This window comes from Xenopus laevis, chromosome 4S (assembly GCF_017654675.1).
Source record: "Xenopus laevis strain J_2021 chromosome 4S, Xenopus_laevis_v10.1, whole genome shotgun sequence".
Lineage (NCBI taxonomy): Eukaryota > Metazoa > Chordata > Amphibia > Anura > Pipidae > Xenopus > Xenopus laevis.
The window spans coordinates 80173265-80195395 of NC_054378.1; the positions used below are offsets into that span (position 1 = coordinate 80173265).

Genomic DNA, 22131 nt, shown 5'->3' on the forward strand with positions numbered 1-22131 from the left:
ACAACAATAAATATATTTTGTATAGTTGGTCCCATTTTATAGATAAGCAAACAGCATAGCATAATACATAAAATGGTAAAACTTAAACAACATAATTGAATGTCTACACCACCGTCTCTGCCAGGAATGCAATGTGACTTACAGTCAAAGTGTAATAATTATGTGAGCCCAAGAATGTTACAGTTGTCTACTCTGAGAAAGTGCTGAGAAATATGGATTGGTACTCAAGCAACTTCACTGTGTGATCATCAATGGCATTGTGCTTGCTGTACTGAACAAAAGATAATGCGTGCTTGGAGCAGAAATGGAAAGAAAAATAAAGAAATGACAATGGCTTTAGCTGGAGATGCAGTGACAATAGCAGAAATCATAATGTAAAACAACAGCTGGTTAGTGAGTGCCACCTTCTCAGTCCCCTGGGTTAAACGCTGCTAAATTGCAGTGCATGGGCTCTGCTTCTGCAGAATATGTCAGTCAGTAGGAGCTGTCTGTGGTGCTGAAACTGAAAGTGGGGGTGCTTTCCATACATGAACATAACATACTGCATATTCCCAATTACAGAAACGCTATTATTCCTTCGACTGTCTACATTCTTCATGAAGAAATGCTTCATTTTAGCTACATCCTGTGCTAAGGCAGTGCATAAACATCGCAAGTATTATTATATTCAAAATCGTGTCCACTTGACATCATTGCTGAGAAGAAGAAGAAGTGCATTGTACTGAGTGGGAAAGGCTACATGTGCTCATCATGTATTTGTTAATTACTCAGTGCAATAAAAAGAAGGGGATATCTCTCAGCTCCAGTGCAGTAAGGAATGGCAGTACTATACTCAGGTTAAGTTGTGCAACAGCTGCAGGGGGTTTTGGAGGCTGGTGACAAGTTACTTGGCCAATTTATTTTCACAGATGATTGTGTCCCTTTCCTGGTTTTAGACAAACTGGACTCAAGACCCCCTTGGGAATCCTCTGTGAAAACAATGTACATTTTACAATAGTAAAAAAAAAAAATTACTAAAAATACCATAAATAATATATTAGTTATTTTAATAGTACTGACATATGGCGAGTGTTTGGAAATTTGGTTTAATTCCTGCTCATCAACACTGCTCATGCTATCGAAGCAAAATCTTACCTTGCACTAGAAGCACACGGCTGGAAGTCACACTGCCACTAATTGCAGGGGATATTATGAGGGCACTAACCTGTGCCTTAAATATTGGTGTGCATCCCATGGAATAGCTTGCTTCCCGGCAAGTAAAAAAAGGATATGGCCAATCAATGAGCTTCTTGGCGTATTTCCTGATAATATTATCTTCTCCAAAAATGAAGAGAGACCTGTTTACGGTGAAGCAGTTCTGTCTGACAGGGATGGGGTTGTATAAAGCCATGGTCCTTGCCCTCTGGGCTTTGGATTGCTTGAAAGCCGCTTGAGTCCCAATAGGTGCAGCAGGGGAACCTTGTTGGGTCTTGCTCCTCTCTGAGCCCCCATCGGCCGAGCTCAACCTGCCAGTCACAGCCTCTCCGAATCGAGCCATCCTGCAAGTTTAGAAGAGAAAGACAAGGTGTAAAAGCAAGGCCCCAGGAGTGGGGAATAAGTGGGATCTGCTACAAACCAATGCCACCACCGGCACTTGCCCTTTAATCCCCAATAAGCAGAATACCACAGGATGAAACCAGAATGAGCAACAACAATGAATTCTATGCTGCAAAGATGAAAAACAGGATCCACCATAGGCAACACAGCCTCATTAATTGGCAATCTACAGCGAGAACATGTCTGTGTGCATAGAAACTGCTTCTAAGGGGAAAACACAGACACTGGCAGCATGTGTGGAACCCAATTTGGGGATACCACAATCCCATCCATTTGGGAAACACAAACACCCTCCCAACCCCAAGGAGAGGAAGACAAGAAAAGAAAACCACAAGCAATGTGCAAGCTGCAACAAAGCCTCAATCACTTAAAATCTTCCCACACTCCCTTCCCTAGATAGGGATAGATAGGGAGAATAGATAGTGGATAGGCAGCCTGGATGGAACAGGTAGGATTGTAGCTCTCCCCTGCCTGCGAGTGAACTTTCCAGCATTGATATTCGCATCTGCACAAAAGCACAAGCAACACACAGGGATCAGACACACGAGGAAGCCTGTGCTGAACCCTAGCTGCTGCTTCCCTGTACATCTGAGCCTCGGGGAAGAAATCAGAGAGAATTACATCATTTTAGGTAAGGCAACAACTAAAGCAACACAATGATAGTATAAAAAATAACCAGCAGCAAGAGTGCCTACATACATGCTGTAGCCAGTATAGAAACCATTTTTCGTTAGAAATGTGAGTATGCCATGCAATATCACACAGGTTGTACCTCCACTCTGTCTCACTTTTAGAATCCGTTGTCACAGAAATCTTCACTCGCACCTGAGCCCTCCTCCCTCAGTCATCCTCCCTCCTCCCTCAGTCATCCTCCCTCCTCCCTCAGTCATCCTCCCTCCTCCCTCAGTCATCCTCCCTCCTGCCTCATATATCAGAAATGCTCCCTCAGTTATTCTCCCTCCTCCCTCAGCTATCCACTTTACTCCCTCAGTTATAAGCTGGCCTTCGTTCCCTTTTCTTACAAAATCCCTATTAGCATGTGAATTAAATGATTTCAAAAACAGAAATGTAATTAAGCCTTTATTTTAAAACCAACCCCAATACTGAATGTAATTAGTCTCATGACCATATCTGCAGATTAATGATTTTATTCACGCTTCTTAATATTTAATTGCATTTACAGCATATGAAGTTTAATTTGGCACATATAGTACACGATCTATAAAACACACAGTTACAAACTGCAAAGTTTAATAGCTTCAACGTGAATGAAAATATTCATTTAAAGACAAGGAGGCATGAAGGGGTTTTAGTCCTTCCTCTGGATCAGATATCAGTTAGGCAGGATTCATTTGGGCAAAGAGGTTGAATTGGATGGATGTTTGAATTTGTTCATCCTCATTTACTATATTATGTTACAATTTTTATTATCCAAATCTTCGCATTGCCTTTTCATTTCATTGTAAACCAAAACCATCAATAACAAATAAATAAATACAAAAAGTATTGAAGAAGTGATACCTATATTGACTAAACAATATCAGGCAAAAACACAAATGAAAGCTGGAAAGACACCACATATAAACTGTTAGATCCTTAAAAAAAGTATTCATGGGCAATATATTAGGAAGTTAAAGATAGATATAGATAAATTGTAGAGCTAATAAAATTAATGTAGGTTGTAAATAGTTATGGGGTCTAGATTCAATAACTCCATACATTTGAATTCATAAATCTTCCTTTCCTTTTCAGTTTTAAATTATTAAGAATTAAGACCTTTATGTTGTGAAGACTGCGATTTTGACTGCAGAAGTGTTGCCCCACTGCGTATCACATAATTTGGTCTTGATCTTATGTCTGCGATGGTTCATCCTTGTGCATTGTTTTTGCCCTGTTTCTCCAATGAATATGCCTCCAACAGGAGCAACTAGTACATGTTATCACGTATACCACATTGGATGAAGCACACAAATAGTAGTCCCCAATGGTGTAGACTTTTTGTGTATTTGGTATAGCAGCTTGATCTTTGCACAGGATGTATTTGCAGGTTTCACATCTGCTGAACTGTGCCTGCTTTAGTTGTTTTAGGGAGAGGGTTACCACAGTTTTTGTTTTGTATTGTACACAGGCCCGGGCTGGCAATCTGTGGGTTCTGGCAAATGCCAGAGGGGCTGCTGTATGGTTCCATAGAAGGTTACCATATAGTGGGCTGGAAGGGGTCTGTTTGGGCCTATGTGTACTTGGAATGGCAGGGCCTATTTTGACTTCCAATCTAGACCTGATTATACACCATCAAAATTGATTTGATAAGTTAGGAATCCACCCTATTAATTTTGCACCAATGAAACAAACAACATGAAAAGGAACAGAGACAAGAGGTACGGCATTCTGATGAGAAACAAAACAATGTACCTTATTTAAATCATTAGGGATGTGCTGAACCCACTATTTTGTATTTGCGAAAGATTCGGCCGAATACCGAACCGAATTTGAATCCTAATTAGCATATGCACATTGGGGTGGGAAGGGAAAACATTTTTTGTTTTTGTGACAAAAATTCACGCTATTTCCCTCCCTGCCCCTAATTTGCATATGCATATTAGGATTCGGTTTGGCCGGGCAGAAGGATTGGGCCAAATCTGCATCCTGCTGGAAATGGCCGAATCCTGGCTGAATCCCGAACCAAATCCTGGATTCAGTGCATCCCTACAAATCATTACAGAAGAATCAGTTATGATATATGTTAATGATTTGAAACAACATTGGAAACTAACTGGTAGATTGAGACAATATGGGCGATTTAATTAAGGTTTATCCAAAACCAAAAAAAAATAATTGATGTCATTATAGTCAGAGTGGACCTTTGCAATTTAAACACAGTTTCTAATGAGATGTAAGCAGGCTCAACAGCTCTAGGGTTAACTGATTATATGGAAAGCACATAGGACTAAAGCTGAAGGCTTGATAAACGTAGTAAAAAGCTGACAATACCTCAGAAACTGAAAACAGAAAATGAATGTAAATTGCAAAAGTGCTCAGAGGATCACTCTGAATACGTTTGCATTAATTATTTGTTTGGGTTTAGAGCCCCTTTAAAGATGTATAATTGCTCTAGGCCTTGTAAGCCATGGCAAAGCTGATAATTGGTACAGTTACAAGAACGGGTGCAAGTGTTGCAACACTAGTGATTTAAAGAACATACTGCAACAGCAACTATACTGTTTTAGGATGACTGCTTTAGGTGAAGTAATCAATCTAGCAGTGAAATAGGGTTGAAAAGAAATACACAGTGCCATGCCACACACTTGCAATGGCACCTCCAGCATTTATTCATAATAATCTTAACACTAGTATTCACTACTTTGGTCTCATTTGAGACAAGTTTTTCTAAGTGTAGGTCTGGCCCTCCTAGGGGAGGCCCAACCAGTGAATGGGGATTCCTAGCCTCAAGGTTTGAATAACTTTTACTCAATAAAATTAAGTGGGGCAGAGTGAATGTGTTTTATTTATAAAACAGTAAAGTGTACTCTGACTGCTTCAGGAGCTGGCTGATATGTTATGTTTAACAAACACTGGGCTGTTAAAGGAAAACTATACCCCCCAAACAATGTAGGTCTCTATAAAAGATATTGCATAAAACAGCTCATATGTAAAACCCAGCTTCATGTAAATAAACAATTTTCATAATAATATACTTTTCTAGTAGTATGTGCCATTGGGTAATCATAAATAGAAAATTGCCATTTTGAAAAAATAAGGGCCGCCCCCTGGGATCGTAGGATTCACTGTACTCACAAACATACCAACAAACCATACATGTTAGGTCACTGGTCAATGGTGGCTCAAGGCAAGAGATGTAAAAGGGCAATATTTACTTAAATATATATTCCAGTTTGGTAAGATTCTTTAATATGCCACTTAATATGATATGAACTATCTGTTGCTTAAGTGTTCATTTTGGGGGTATAGTTTTCCTTTAAAGGCTAGAAGAAAGACTGTTGAGGTTGGCGTTGTGAGGGGATCTGATTACTCTTTACAAGTACATTAGAGGAAATTATAGACATAGTGGAGGATATTTTCCACCCATAGAAAATAATAATGCACCAGAGGCCATCCCTTTAGACTTGGGGAATGGAGTCTTTCTTTGAAGCAGCTTACTATAGGTTGTTTTTCGTTGTTAGGAATGCCCTGCCAGGTGATGGCAAATTCTATTAATGCCTTTAAGAGTGGTTTGGATGACTTCTTGAACATGCATATTGCTATATCTTTTCACTAATGAAAGTATCCCTGTGTCAACCACATCTCCCAGCATCCCCCCACACCCTCTTAAGTGCTCCTTATAAAACTCCTAGTGTGGGTTTGCAAGGGTCTTTTTTCACCAAAGATTATAGTCAACATGTTCAGTGATAAATGTGTGTGGTTGTTTATAGACACAGCTGTGTTTACTTAGTAGCAGTGTCAGACTGGGACATCAGGGGCCCACCAAAAAAACCTTAGACCAGGGGCCAATTCGCAGTACTATTATTCTTTCTCTCCTCAATCAACTTCTATTCCCCTAGTCTCTTTTCTTTATATACTATAATTGGTTATTCTATCTATTTAGCCTCTTTGTTTTCTTAGAAATGTTTAGAAGCAAGAGGGCCCACTGACACCACCGGGAGTTTTCCTGGTATTTCGGTGGGCCAGTCCGACACTGCTTAGTAGGCATAAAGCATTGCAGGCTATGCAAGGCCATTCATGTTGCACTGCATTTACTCTGAAGATAGTGCACTGTCTGTTGTACATCTACTGGTGAGTGTTCTGTTGTGTCTAGATTTTACTTCCCAACAAGACACAGGGCAACCATCAGAAACCCTAATTGCTCCCCAGTCCAAGACATTTGGGGCTACCTAGGTTTCACATATTTATTGTCAAGATTTTTAAGGCCCGGTAATGAAAAGGCAAATCTGTACCCCACCGGTGTCTGCCCTGACGAGGGAGTGCTTAGGGAGTTTCAACAAAAAATGGAGAGTTTCAGGTTTCATATTCCTGATTTATGGAATTCCTCCCTCACTAACTGACAGGGTTCCAGTTCCTTTATTATGAGTGGCTCTCAGTTCTCTAACTCCATCCCTGTGTGGAATCATGGTTCAAAAAAACCTCAGCTTAATAGACACTTCTAAAGTCTTCATCAGGGAGGTCCTGACCCTCAGGTAGGGGAACTACAATTCTCAACATCTGCAGCAGTAAAGAATTAGTTCACATTTGGGTGGCTTCATTCTATTTACAGATGTAAAACCTACATGTGTATTACAGTCTCCGGTGTTTAATTACCAGGGCTGGCTAACAAGGCATACCCTGTTGATCTCTAACCCCAATTAGATATCAGTAGACCCGCCCCCCAAAGACACAAATCCGTTGTTAGTGATACAGTATTCACTTACAATTCCTTAACCCCTCAGCTATCTGAGAAGTTTAACTTGTGTTTTAGTGTCACTGTTGGATCTAGTAGAAGAAAGGGAATTTATGGAGATCTCACACTCAGATCTGTCAATTAAAGCTTTCATTTGGCAATGAAGAGAACCCAGTCATTTATCATAATATTTTCTGCCTCATGTGCTAAACATAGTTCACATTTATCAAGAGCAGGGATGATGGCTGTTAAAATTGACACCACAGGGTGCTGAGCTGCCCAATACAGACCGTACTGGTGCGTAAATAGGTTAACGAATGCAGGATGCTAAGTGGAGAGCAGCTTCACAATATTAGACAATAGAGTTCTCTTGTGGTATTGAAAATATCCATAGTGATGCATTACTCCAGAAAGCATTTTGTTTCATGAATAGTAAATGCTAGGCAACCTGGCTAACATTGTTAGTTTGGCACTGGCTCTCCAACAAGCCCTGTAAAACAGGAATAAATAACGTGTCAGTAAGCAACATGGTCTATTCACAATTCAATGTTTTTTTTTTTAAATACAGCTTTAAAGGCAGAATTGGAATTACAAAAAGATCATATAGTTTGATTAGATTTGTAGCTTACAATCATGACCGGACTTAAAGAAATAATGGCATATTGTTGCATTCAACAAAATCAGATTTCTTGGATGAATTATCAGACTGATCTGTAACTCCTTTCAGCCCTCATAGTTATTGCAGCTAAACCCTTGCTTTCTCATCCCTTTGGTGATGTGGTTAACACTCATTTCTCTGCCTTTATAACACTCCATTGTTTTATAATGCATATCACTTACAGATGGAGCAAGTCCTATTGGCACCAATGCAGAAGAGAATGTGAAATGGTTCATAAGACCTTACCAATCAATATTTCTCCATCTGTATCACTGTTAAATGCTACAGAGAACACATAAATTTAGTTAGATACCAATACATCTACACTGGCCATGCCATAACAGAATGACTTAAACATTGGAGGGTGTTTCCTTTGGAAAAACAGTTTAATGAATTGCTCAGTTTAATTTTTATTTAGTTTTCTATTGATCGGGGGCTAATGCGTACCCTTTATGCAATACCATGCAAAAACCATTTTTGTGCTTCCCACAAGCATACTGGAAAGCTGACATCGATTACAGCCATTTACTTACACTTTTGATTTTTTGGGTCACTAACAGTAATTACACAGTAGCTATAATTTGCAAAAGCTATACTATTATTTGTCTGAGCTCCATTGTCCCTGTAATCACTATCATTTATAGTGCCATGGTGTGTTAAAAGTAATAACCCTTTTGCTTCTAATTGGAGAAAATCAGTGAGGGGGGAATACAGAGATCTCTGGCTGAATAAAACTTTATATATCCCCCATTTGTATACAATCACCAGATACCATTTTTGATCTGCACAAATAGATCTACCTTACTTTTAGCACATTTTTCCCTCAAGAGATGCAGTTCTAAAACTCACAAAATATAAGTTGCTTTGACCTGTAAAGTTCTTTCTAATAAGTCACATCTTTGTGTCACTGCAAGAAGTGAAGAGCAAAATTGCCATTCGGGTTGAGTTCAATATGTAGATTGGGGTATCCACAATGTTTACACCATACATAGATTTTAAAGGAGAACTAAAGCTTAAATAAATAAGTAGGCTAGAAATGTTGTACATTATGTTTTGGACTTCTGTACCAGCCCGAGGCAACCACAGCCTTTTAGCAGGGAAGATCTGTGCCTCCAAAGATGCCCCAGTAGCTCTCCATCTTCTCTTCTGCTGATTCACTGCACATGCTCTGTGCTGCTGTCACTTACTGAGCTTAGGGACCAACTCACAATATACAGTACACATAGAATATAAATGTCAAAATTAAAGGCTGATTAGTAATTGATACAGATAATTACTATATGGCAGCACAGAAACCAGTGCAATTCGCATCAGAATTTAATAATCAACCCTGTAGCATCATCTTAGATTACAGGCCAACCTCATTTTCTGCTTGATAATTTCCAACAACCCCAATGTTTAGCTTCTCAACAGCTTCTCAGAGCCCACTGAGCATGTGAGTGTCGCAGACACTTTCCAAGATGGTGACCCCCTGTGACAAGTTTGAAGTCCTGAACCATTGCTGCTATTGAAAAGCTGATACTTTAGGCTTGTGCAAGTTCAGTAAATAAAATATAGAATTTTTAGTCATATTCATTTTTAGGGTTTATTTCTTTTTTAACAAGGCTTTAGTAGAAGAGATGGAAATAAAGAAGTGTAAGAGCCAAATGAAAAAGGAAAATAAATAATGTATTATAATGATAATATATATCCTAAATATTTACTTTTATTCCTCATATATTGTACAGTAGTTGGAAAGTTATTACATTGTATATTTTATTGCACATGCTTGAAGGTGCAAAACTTTTCCAGTAAAGTGATTTATTATAACAACTGCAACACTGTTGCAGGTTCACTAAATGCACAAAGCATACCCTTGTTTTTATACATTGTATTTTTTTTCTTTTTACAATTGCTTCTAGAGCAGGGCTGTCCAACTGTCTATGGACCACAGCAGGTCAGAGTGGGGTTCTCTCTGCTCCTCAGAGTCACAAATGTTTTGCAGGTGATCACACACAGGCAACAGCAAGGAAGCCACACCAGGGAATAGAAAAGGTTCTAACTGCTAAGAAATTAGTCAAAGCCCAAGTAGCTTCCTTGCTGTTGCATGTGTGAAAAATAAGGGGAAAGTAAGTCTGAGAGGAACATGTTTTGTGAAAAACAAATTAAACATCCATTACATATAATATATATATATATATATATATATATATAATATATGTGCCTCCAAATAAACAGTATCATATATATATATATATATATATATATATATATATATATATATATATATATATATATATATATATATATATATATATATATATATATATGTAATGGATGTTTAATTTTTTTTTCACAAAACATGTGCTTCCTCAACCTATCATTTGCCCCTGCTTCTAGCAACTCAGCCATGCTGTTTGTCAGTAGTGTTCTTCCAATGCAGTTAGAGCAGGTGAATTCTGTTAGTGACCCTTGCCTAAACATATATACTGTATATATTTTCGGCCCCTACCACTTGCAGCAGCCTTCTTCAACTCAATGGTACCAGACACTAACAGAAGAGGGAGGCTGCTGCAGATTTCAGCAGGCTGATTTCAGCCCCATGTGGTCTAGCCTTATAGCAATTTCCCCTTTAATAAGCCTCCACGTCTTTGGTACTTTGCACCGTGTCCCGCCCTGAGTAAGTACAGGCAAGGTCCTTGTATTCCAGAATGATCCACATGATCCACAAGGATTTGTGCTTTCAGGATGATTAAAGTGCTACCTGCATCTGACAGTTCTTTATTCATGAAGGGTGGGTTGGAGGAGGAGCCTAGATGTCCATTATCTCTCTCCCTACTTGACCACTAATGTGAGCATCATTCATACATAATGTTAGGGAGTTCCAGTGGGCACATGATGCAAAGCAGCAAAGTTCTAATTTCCTGTCCCATTACATATGTAGAAAAAGTACACTGGCACACATGTATGCCAAGATCTACATGTTTTATGTGCCAAGATCTACGTGTCTTGTGTGCCAGTGTGCTTCTTTTGTTTTATAGCAGGTATGTTCAGGCCTATCATGTGCCCACCCGCACTGCACTCCTAATATTTCTTTCATAGAGAAGTGCAAGTGCTTTGTGAATGAGCACTAAGGTGCATTAGTAACATATATATATTGATTGTACCCTAACAGTAAATTGCTAATCGTTAAATATACAATTTACACTCATTTCTCTTAGCTGCACCTTACTTCTTTTATTTTTATGAATAAAAATAATATATAACGGACATGCCTTGACCTTAAGCTTCAGCTCCAATATTTTGGTAGAATGATATAAATGGCACAAATATCTTTTATAGTGGTTTTTTGGTTTGCTTTAAAAAGAACTACTAGGATAAAAAAAGCATAGTAATAGAGACTTTTTTTTTACCCGTTTTTTTTTTGTTTCTGTTTTTAGAAATGTAGAATGTTGTGTTAGTGCTCTTGAGCTAACATGTCCTCATGTTGAAAACAAAGTTCTCATGCTGTGAGTCCCAGACAGATAGCAGAAACAATTAATGGTAACAGCAGATCATTTTTAGGTTAAGAGAGTATATGGCAATTTCCCTTTGTCTAATGCACACATTCAAACATAAGTCAGTGATCTGGAACAACTAACTGCCAGCCTGCAGCAGGGATTAAATGTTAGTATCAGTGCCGTTTCTTAGGAAAGAGCCGCCTGAGGCCCCCCCTGCCCACTTACCTTTCTGGGGGGGCCCAATTGCGCTCTGTCGCACTAGTTAAGCCAAATTTCCTGTTTAAAAAACAGAAATTCGGCTCTTAAAGGCACCAGGAGAGGCTTTTTGCCACCCCTGGAAACCTATCTGGCGCTGCCGTCTGAGGCAAGTTGCTCAATTCGCATCACTGGCGGAACGCCCCTGGTTAGTGTGAGAGGAAGAATTGGAAAACTGACTCCCCTTTAAGTATGGGGAAAAAGTAATAAACAGTATCATAAAAAAGACCCAGGTACAGACGTGCTATTTGTTGGGAGTCACCCTGTAATAAGCACCCAAATAAAAACTTACTGCTGCCATGAGAATATCCTAAAAATCTTCAGGAAAAAAGCAGACCACAAAGTGCAGTCTGGGGTGGCCCCGTGGGCCTAGCTGTCAGTGTACCCTCCTGCTCTTAAATTTTTGGCCTATATTTATGATGATTTCCTATTTCTGTATGGGAACAAAGAGGCAGGGTAGATCACAGTATGTAAAGAAAAGAGACTAGGGGGCAGGTTTACTAACATTGGAAATAAATATCTGGAGATATTTCTGGAGTAAAGCGGTATAGAGTATAGAGGAAGAAAAATAGTTTGTAAAATAGGTCTATGAGCTACGACTCTCTGGGAGGCCCTTGGCATCCCAGTCCAACACTGAACAGATGTGGTCAGGGGTGGAAATGGCATAACCAAGGCACACCTCATATTTAATCTAACTGGGTTCGTATGTCTGCAGGTAAAGCCCGGGTATCATGAGTTAGGAAACAGTAGTGAACAATATATTATTTAATGCAACATTGCTCACCACAGGCAAGTTGCAGCAAGGGTGCAAATATCCCAACAAGTCAAAGTAAACAGGCGCTAGGTAAAGGAGTGAGAATGGTGGTTCATAAAGTAGAACTTCTGCCTTGCAGTGCTGGGGCCTGAGTTCAATCCCAGCTAGGACAACAGGACAGTTTAATTATGTGACTTGTATAAGTCACATAAGGGACCTTAGACTGCAAGCTCCACTGGAGCAGTGAATGATAAATAATCTCTGTAAAGCACTGCTGAGTGCCAGTGCTATATACAGTAGAAGGTAAAAGATCCAGCTCTAGCATCTTTTCCCCAAACGCACAATGTATGTAGAAGAACAATGAGGCTGTGCTTGCAAACCAAGAACAATGTCTATAAATCAATACAGGAACATTAGAGAGCACAGAAAGCAAATAGAGTCTATTCCCTCTACTGGTTGCCAAAGGAAATTGCTTTATTTTTGTGCATATTTTTCATTTTTTTCGTGCCTATTCATTTTCTGCATTTCCACCATTATAACCTTAAAGGGGTAGCTCAAATTTATGTTAGCTTTTAGCATGTTACATCATTTTATAATTATTTGCCTTCATCTTCCTCTTTGCAGATTTCAAATGGCATTTATGGATCCCCAACAGCCATACACTTATGACTCCTCTCCTATTCATATTCCAGTCTTACTCCATTATATGGTAGCTATGGTAAATTGGACCCTAGCAACCAAAGAGCTGATGAAATGTCAAAATAGAGAGTGGAGCAATTCGATAAATAATTCAAATAACACAATAAAAAATTAAGACCTCCTGAAAATTGTCTCAAAATATCATCAAGGTCTACACCATACTAGTTAAAGGAGAATTATCCCTGTAAAATGAGTGAAATAAATACACCAGTGTGGCCAGAGAGTTACAGAACTAAACAACTATATATCTTTTGACATGTCACGTTTACCATAGTTGATGGGAGATGTCTCCTATATAATGCCTACAAGAAAGCATTCTGTTAAGCTGATGGGCTCGGGCAGCCTATACAGAACGACTCTAATCAGAAGTGATTGTGCTATTAAATGACTATATTGGGCCATAATAATCAAGATGACACACACAGCTAAATTTCCACCATCTTTCACATAGATAACATGTACATTCAGTAGTTATGACTAGGCAAATTAGAAGCAATGTTCTCAGCATTTATTACCATGGTTAAATACAAAGTGACATTTGATTGTAGTTAAAATAGCTTTTGCTACTTATTCTGTGTGTTAAATCCTGGGTAAAATACAAACAGTTCTGTCATATGCTTTACTTTCTAACAAGTCCTGATGTCACACTGGAAAGGCAGAAATAATACATTTTCTAGGTCCCTGCTAGACAGCGGCATAATTGCTTTAACAGGGGCCTCAAAAATGTAAGAATCACTTTTTTGTTGCACACGTAATATTCATAATTTCTGGGGTGAGATGAGTAGTAGTTGATGCAGCTCATACAGGAGTTCATAGGGTTCCAAGGAGCTCACTAAATACTTTGTTCATCACAAATTCCTGTGCATTGCTACTGCAAAATGCCATAGGGTGAATTAGCTGAGCTTACAAGAAACATCATTGACTTGCATTAAAAAAATTCCAGCCATACATGGGTTAAATTTACATATGATGTCACTGGCATGTTTTCACTATGTGGGTGGAGGTTATTTACGTAAGTGAGCATTTGATGTGTATGTGTACCGCATCTCTTTATTTCATACAAATGTACTTGTCTTGTGTCTTAGTATGAGTGAGTGTAGAATACTTTGTTATAAAAGAAACTATTTTAAATGGTCTGTTGTAGTCTTAACATCAATGGCATGCATGGCAACAGTGGAAAATATCATAACAAAGAACGAATCACAGTATTAACAAAGATTTGCATTTTCACTAAAGCTGAAAATGATGCTATTATTATACTGTAGGTTTTGCATGGGTTTATTAAAGCTAACTCTCCTTTGACATATAGCATTTAGTTTATGCCAGTGCCTTTTTAAACACTTTTATAAACATGCCCTTAAATTCTAAATGCAGACACTGCACAGTGAAATATTCTCAATACATGCACAGAGTGCCATCTTCTGGTCTACCCATAACCTGCAATCTGCTCATATACAGTCATCATGTACAATGTTAATTGCCATTATAGACAGAACATATAAGGTATGGAAGAAAAAACAGTACAGTATAATATATTTTTTATTCTAATAGCAAAGAATAACAAATAACATTTGTATTCCATTATATCATGCAGCGATTGCAGGGATACGATCACAAATGATCCCTGTGAACATGCGTATTAGTAGGCTTAGGGGTGTGACGTGCGGCTATGTATTAACAGGTCTAGTGTTAATTTCACCTATAAATGCCCGTTTGGTTTAGATCATAGAAAATATGCATTATATTATACCATGAATTGATTTGAATAAGAGACTGGAATATGAATAGGAGAGGACGAATAGAAAGAAAAGTAATAAAAAGAAGCAATAACAATTCATTTGTAGCCTAACAGAGCATTTGTTTTAAGATGAGGTCAGTGAGTTTTAAGAAGAATGCAAATAATTTAAAAAACTATAAAAAATAAATAATGACAACCAATTTAAAAGTTGCTTAGAATTGGCCATTCTATGACATATTAAAAGTTAATTTAAAGGTGAACCACCCCTTTAAGATTCAGCCATGTGTAAAAGGATTAAAACATGTGATGCCCTGCTCTAAGCCCTGGCTGATAACAAGCTTTTAAGAGTGGGGGGGGAGTGAAAGTCCATGGAGACGGGACTTAGAACCCACATTAAGGCCGTTCATAAGTCACAATATAAAGTTACCCAAAACATTTATCATCTCAGAATCTATACCTGTTGTACCAATGCTAAAAAAAACTGGTTATGGATTCAGTACCACATTAGCTTTCAAAAGAATCCAAAATGACTAGGTTTGGCTCTTGGTTTATTAGATGGGAATATATCGGCAGGGGCAGATCACACAGTATTGATATCTGGTATCTTTGGATCCAATAGCAAGAAAATACCAGTGCATATGATATAATTTCTATGTTCCTGTAAGGAGTTATGGTCATTATATTCTGGGTCCAGTCCATCCTTACAAGAAAAAACAACTCATGCTGTGCCCTGCTAGGCCATACCCCCTTGCATTTCTGAAGGATTTGGGGAGTGTCCAGTTACCTGATGCCCCTGAAAGCAATGATAAATAGTCATCTCTTAGGACTAAGATTTTGAATTGACTTTGGAGGAAGCCAACTAGTTGGGGAGTTTATCCCAACTGAACATTTTTCCTGTGTTCAGAATCTCAGCATGTATATGCAAATATGACTGATACCAAATAAAACACATAGTGAAGTATGGCGAACAGTTAGATGCATTGCAACTGTACATTGAGAAAACATTTTTTTTGTGGAAAACCTTTGGATAGAAAGCCATCTGAAGAGCAGAGGGACATGGGTGGATTTTCACTAAAGGCTAGGGAAGGCTAAGCCTTCCCAAACCTGGTTGATAATGAAGATTCAAGAGAAAAAAAACAAAAAAAGAGCTTTAATTCCGGTTCCCCCCCCCTCAAGATGTAAGTCCTTAGCATGTGCATGGTCTTGGTCTCACAAAGATGTTTAACAAAGTTACAAGATGGTGACCCCCTGCGGCCAGCTTTGAAAACATAAATAATTTGTTTAATTAGGATTCTGGTGCAGTGAATTCATGTTTAAGTTTAGTATACAAAATACAGCATTTCTAGCATTATTCTATTTTAGACTTTAGTTCCCCTTTAACTGTGTCTGGGTTATGTGTGTCAGGGCCAGCACCTAGGTACCTTATATTTTTTCTTTATTTGCTTCTGATAGCCTCAGAAAAGTGCCCAAGTTAATTCCATCATCATCAGTAGGGCAGGTTCAGTGAAGCCCATGTTGTGTGCTGAGCAATAGAAGTAGGAAAGCTAGCTGATCCGTTTGGCCTCTAAAGAGGGGTCATTATCCTAGCAACAAGTTGCCAGTGATGTACATGCTGCCAGAGACGAATAGTAAGGTGCCCTGTGCTGACTGCACCCCTTTGGGTGTACCTCATGCTTGAGTGAGCTGCAAGAATCTGTTGGATACTGTGAAACCTTGCACTGCTTTAATTATAATTACGGAGACTGTGTAACCAGTGTTTGATGATGGTGAAGTTACTCAATGAAAGTAATTGTGTGTTTATCACTACAATGTTTAACAAGGTATATTCATTTATAATTATGGTTTTGGTTAGATAACTTCAGTAACAAAAGTTTTCTTCTTTGTCTTCTTTTTTAATTTAAATATTATACTAACTGGCAATGTCAACCAAGAATTTTGCTTTCATTACAATCATTGAGCCAAAGGGATCACTGATTAGAGCATATAGTTGGGAGAATGTAGTGTTTGAAGTGGGAGGGATGGGACAAGATGCCATTTGCTGCAAACAAATGCCATCTTGCCAGATCACGCTGTATTCCATTCTGGATTTTTAACACACAAGAACAATGATGGTTGTTGCACATTCTAGCTATACATGCACATGAAAAGCACCATATCTAATGTGTCCACCAGCTAATAGCCAGTATGTCTCCTTCTCCCCAGGCAATTTATACTGGTCTACACTATGCTGTCACAATGCTGTTGGGTTGAAAGTGCCATTTTGCTGGGGTTTGTCTAGTGTTAAAGTGGTGTTTTATATAAGTCACACTTCTGTTTTTGCTGTGGGTCAGTGCCATTTTATGCAGGAGGTTGCATGGAGTCACGGGGCACTGGGCCATTATTCAATGAGCTCAATATGCCACCCATGCTTAACAAAGCCATATTTGAAATTGGTACTTCTGGGGCAATCTTTGTTTTCAAGCAGGGAGTTATTTCCTCTAGCAGTCTGTTTCATAAGTATTATGCCATTTCTTCCGGCAGTATGTCAGAGCCTTAAAGCAGAACTAAAGTTTAACTAAAGAAGTAGGCTAGAATTGTTGTACATTATGTTTTGACCTTCTGTACCAGCCCAAGACAATCACAGCCCTTTAGCAGTAAAGATCTGTATCTCCAAAATTCCCCCAATAGCTCCCCATTTTCTTTTCTGCTAATTCACTGCATATGCTCTGTGCTACTGTCATTTACGGAGCTTAGGGACCAACTTAAAATATACAGTACACTTAGAATATAAATGTTGTAATATAGGGTTGATTAGTAGTTAATACAGATAATTACCACATGACAGCACAGAAACCAGTGCAACTAGCATCAGAATTTAATAAGCAGACAAACCTCATTGTCTGCTTGATAATTTGCCACAACCCCTAAGCTTAGTTTCTCAACAGCTGCTCAGAGCCCACTGAGCATGTGAGTGTCGCAGACACTTTCCAAGATGGTGACCCCCGTGACAAGTTTGAAGTCCTGAATCATTGCTGCTATTGAGAAGCTGAAACTTTAGGCTGGTGCAATAAGGTCATTATATAGATTTTGAGCCTTATTCATTTTTAGGGTTTAGTTCTCCTTTAAGTACAGATATATTGCCTTCAGCAGTCTGTGTGCCTGTGCCAATGGTGGTGTGCTACTGCTACCAGCAGTATGCCACATGCCAATCCTATAAATAGTCTTTAACTTCCAATTTCAGTATGCTTGTCCAGCTGTTCCAATAGCCTTTTACATTTAAAATAAAAAAACAGTCCCTGCTTATTAACAGGATCTATTTACCACTAAGCGGGTTTTACATCTCAAGCAAGTGAAGCAGATTCCCCTGTTGAGCCTTGCTGCCTCTGTGACAAGCTGACATATAGAACTAAGAAGACCATGTGCACAAGAAAGATACTGTTATATTAACGGATTGAAGTCAGCCCTGGTTTCTGATTTTGAAAATACAGTTTTAATTTGTTGGAGGGCGTCAATTTATATTGTAAAAAAATATATTTTTGGTTTGTAAGAAATATATCTATGGTTTTAGTTATTTTCAGTTCAGCTTAAGCACCAAAAAGAATACTCCTCAACCCTTAAAAGTAAAAACTGTCTCTTTGGTGGCGGTTATTGACTTTTATGGAGAGCTTTTCTTTGGTTGTAAATTTCTCTGCATTTTAATAGTCATAGTAAATGATTATATTCATATAATTAATGGCAATAACCACCATTCCCATTTCTGTTATAGCGTTTGTCTTGTGCCATAGGCCAGTAGCTGCTCACAATGACAAACATTACTTCTGAGACTCTCATTACATGCTTGTATAACCAATCAATGTCACTGCTATAGCATGCCTAAACAAAATGAATTGAGAAACTCTGATATGGCATATACATCATCTGACTGGTTCTATTATTCATCTCATGCATTTGTTTTTTTCTAATTTAGAGATGGCATGAGCTTTTTAAATATAGTTTTCATTTGGGTGAATAATGTTGGCATCTGAGCTGCAGAGCAACGACCCATTGCCCTAGGGGTAAGTTTGTTCCTGGAAATATCAGCTAGTATGCTACTTGTAATTCTAAATCATTTGAACAAACCATTTCTTTGATATAAAAATTGATGTCTTTTCCACTCTAAAACAAACCAAGCATCTGGGACTGAAGGCTGTTTGCATTAGTTCTGTCTCCATATTTATTTACCACATAGTTAAAGGGTAAGGACATGTGTTTTATCTCAGATTTGTGCTGTTGTTAAAGGAGAAGTTAATAACATTTAGTATGATACAGCAATGGATATGTGGAGAAAGGTCAATGACATTGGAATATTCAGTTTATTCACAGGAAAATGAGAGAGCAGGTATTTTTACACAACAATGCTGAATCGCATCAAATAATAATAATAAGTCATTTACCTTTATTTTAAGGTAAGTGAATGGCAAGGCATTTTTGGGGAGACTTGTCACCCACGGTAGCTGTTTTTAATGTGCGCAACAAATCTCCTCCGTGTGTCATTGCCCTAACTAAGGAGAGGAAAGCAAATGTCTACGAAAGAGATCAAGAGCAATGCAAGAGAGAGAGTAACCATGTTTTATCTATTCAGAGAGTAAGAAGGATAATGTGTTTTCAGTTAATAAATATTCCTGCATTTCAGTTAAGATCAGCAAGGGAGCACTGGGGAAGACGGAAAGGCAGTGGTATTCTTATTGTAGTAGAGTGGATGAGTTACATCTTATTTTCCATTTCTAGAAATGATCTTACTGCCATGTCTAGGGTTAAAATGGTCAGTGTCCAATTTCTGCTGTGATCTTACCCGCAGTATACCATGTCAAACTCTTTTTTAAAAATAACCTTTGGTGAATAGTAGAATAAACATTGCAACTCCTCTAACACACCTGTGTGAAGTACAGTTCAAAATATCATTTTCCTTTAAATATCCCATCAATATTCTGTTTTTAAGCTTTTTATAATTAGGACTATCAATGGTCTGTTTAGTGGGCATTCTTCATAAAAAAAAGACCACTACTTCACTATCAACCAATAGATGATCAGCTTCTATATTTTACCTTCAATGGGCACTTGACCAAAGTAGGTGCAGAGCCCTAACACAGATAATAAAAGTTGACTTCCATGGCATGCCTTTGCAGTTCCAAACCTAAATCATATTACACATTTTGAAATAAATATACAATAGTATATCTGTATTTCTTAGAGTATTTAATGTCAGTACATATCTGCAGGCAACATTTCCTTCATCAGGTCCAAAGGAATCTCTAATTCACACTTACAGTACGTCTTGCAGCAATTAAATCTTCTCATGATGGCTCATAAGGAAAGTGCATTTGAAACTAGTATATACTAATATATAGTGTATATACTAATTTGTTGTAGAAGTGCTGTACTGACTTTACTTAAAGATGGCCATACACAGACTGATAAGCTCAGTCCCTCCAGAATGAATTGACAGCTTATTGGCCCGTGTGTGGGACCCACTGACAGAAATCAATTAGTCGGGCAGGTTTAAAAATCCTATCGGTTGAGGACCATATCTTCACAATGATGTGGTCCTGTTACGATGGTCATCCTCAAGCCCCAATGTGTGAGCTGATTGTTGGCCACAGGATTGGATCCTGATTTAGGCCTGTATGTGGGTGGCCAAAAACAAATAGGGCTTAGATCCACTTTTAGTGACCTCGGCTACAGCTTTACTCTGTCTCTTTCCAGAGGTTTCAAAAACTACTGCTTAGTAGTTACCATTTGGAATTGTGTACATACTTTATTTATTCGTTAACATGCCTGGAAATGGATACCTAGTAAATTTACCATTTCTGTTTCATATGGTTCCACTATGAACAAAATAGCACTTTGCATCATTGTGTGGGTTGTGACAGCTTCATTGTTCTCACTCATTTCTTTACTAATAGATAACTACATGGGTATTTGCATTACTTGGTACCCATTAGAATGCTGAGCTCTCTGTAGCTATAAAAAGAAAATTGTACAGTCCCATATGTAATTTTCGTCAATTCCATAAAATAATGCAGTTGAAAAAAAAGAAAAGTAACATCTTTTCATGTTTGTTAATCCAATTCTATTCAAACCACTTATGTTTTAGAAATAAGTAGAGCTATTCTGCAGAGGAGTGTTGGGTTAAATGCGAGAGGCTGATCCAGTGTGCATTTAACAGCACAAAACACAACCTCCCCTTCATCTTCTCTCCTAGGAGAGCACATTAGCCTCCATAATCTCTTTCTGCACTGGGAGATTTGTGTCTGTGGAAACCACAGGGGCCAAAATGACAAAACACCTCACCACATTCTACTGGGGTCTCTGCTCTAATATACAGTAGGTGTTTGGGTGTATATATGTTAATAATGTGTCTGTTGACATCTTTTATATTTAGAAATACTTTCACATAATTATATATAAAGAATGAGGGAAGTATAACTTCCAAAATACACAAATATGGTTGACCAGCATCCATTACCTAATTATAGCCCAACAGACAAAAGACTTAAGAATACACACTAAATTCAGCATACAAACATATGTAGCTGCGAAATTCACCACGGCTCATCATTTTTGCTCCAACTGTCAAATTATTTGCTTATTTGTTAACCCTTCTATAGTTATGCCAATGTGCAACTGCAATATTTTTAAGGAACTTCTACCAGTGTAAACCAATGTAAACCAATGAACTACTTGTTGATATTGTGTCGGTGACTTGTAGATAACATCAGCTATTGTTATACAGCTACAGCAGTTTTTTTTATTACTTATGTTTTTTTTAATGTCTTTATTTGCACCACAATACAATACATAAACAACAAAGTATATATGTTATTGCAGTTATAAATAAAGCTTTACATAGTGAGGTTGGATCTGGTCTACACACTTTCATTGACCTTCCCCGATCACAAAATTTCTTTTTTACTTTTTTTAAGGACCTGACTCTGTTTTTCAGATCACTGTCTGGGACCCTTGCATTAATATGGAAAACAGCTGGACAAAACTTCAAACAAATCAAAAGTCACATAAAAATGAAATTATTAGTGATGGGCGAATTCATTTGCCATGCGTGAATTCGCGGCGACAAAAAACATTTTCACCGGCGTCAAAAACGAGACGCCGGCGCCGAAATATTTCGTACGAAATTCGCTAATTTTCCGGCGAAACCGCGCAAATTCGCCCATCACTAGAAATTAGCTATGTCATTTTTCACTTGTTAAACGTTAAATGACAATGAAAGCTAAAGACACTGGGGGTGCCAATTTCTTAGGCATCCCAATATGACTTTAATCTCTTACCCATTACCTGGTGCTCCTCTGTTTTAACAATCAAACCTTAGGGTGGAGAAACGTGACCTTCTTTAAAAATTCCTAGGTATACATTGTACCATGTCAAACTTGGCATGTCCTGAATGGTTCCGAAAAGTTTCCGGGCTATGAATAAGTGCTATAAGTGAAAGGCCAAACTTACACTAATTTATTCTGCTACATAATTTTGTTCTTATACGACTGAGTTTAGAGTAATTTGCTGGACTGCCTGTCTATCTCTGTACAA

The 22131-nt window shown here is 38.2% G+C and overlaps 1 protein-coding gene across 2 annotated transcripts in view; it reads right to left on the minus strand.

The window, feature by feature from the left end:
• The window catches only part of LOC108715639 (voltage-dependent R-type calcium channel subunit alpha-1E), a 278548-nt gene that overhangs the window by 179767 nt on the left and 76650 nt on the right, over nt 1-22131 (minus strand). For both annotated transcript variants that reach the window (XM_041561513.1, XM_041561512.1), the window contains exon 2: nt 1272-1538. In XM_041561513.1, coding sequence (XP_041417447.1) covers nt 1272-1538 — 267 coding nt within the window. The remainder of the gene's footprint in view (nt 1-1271; nt 1539-22131) is intronic.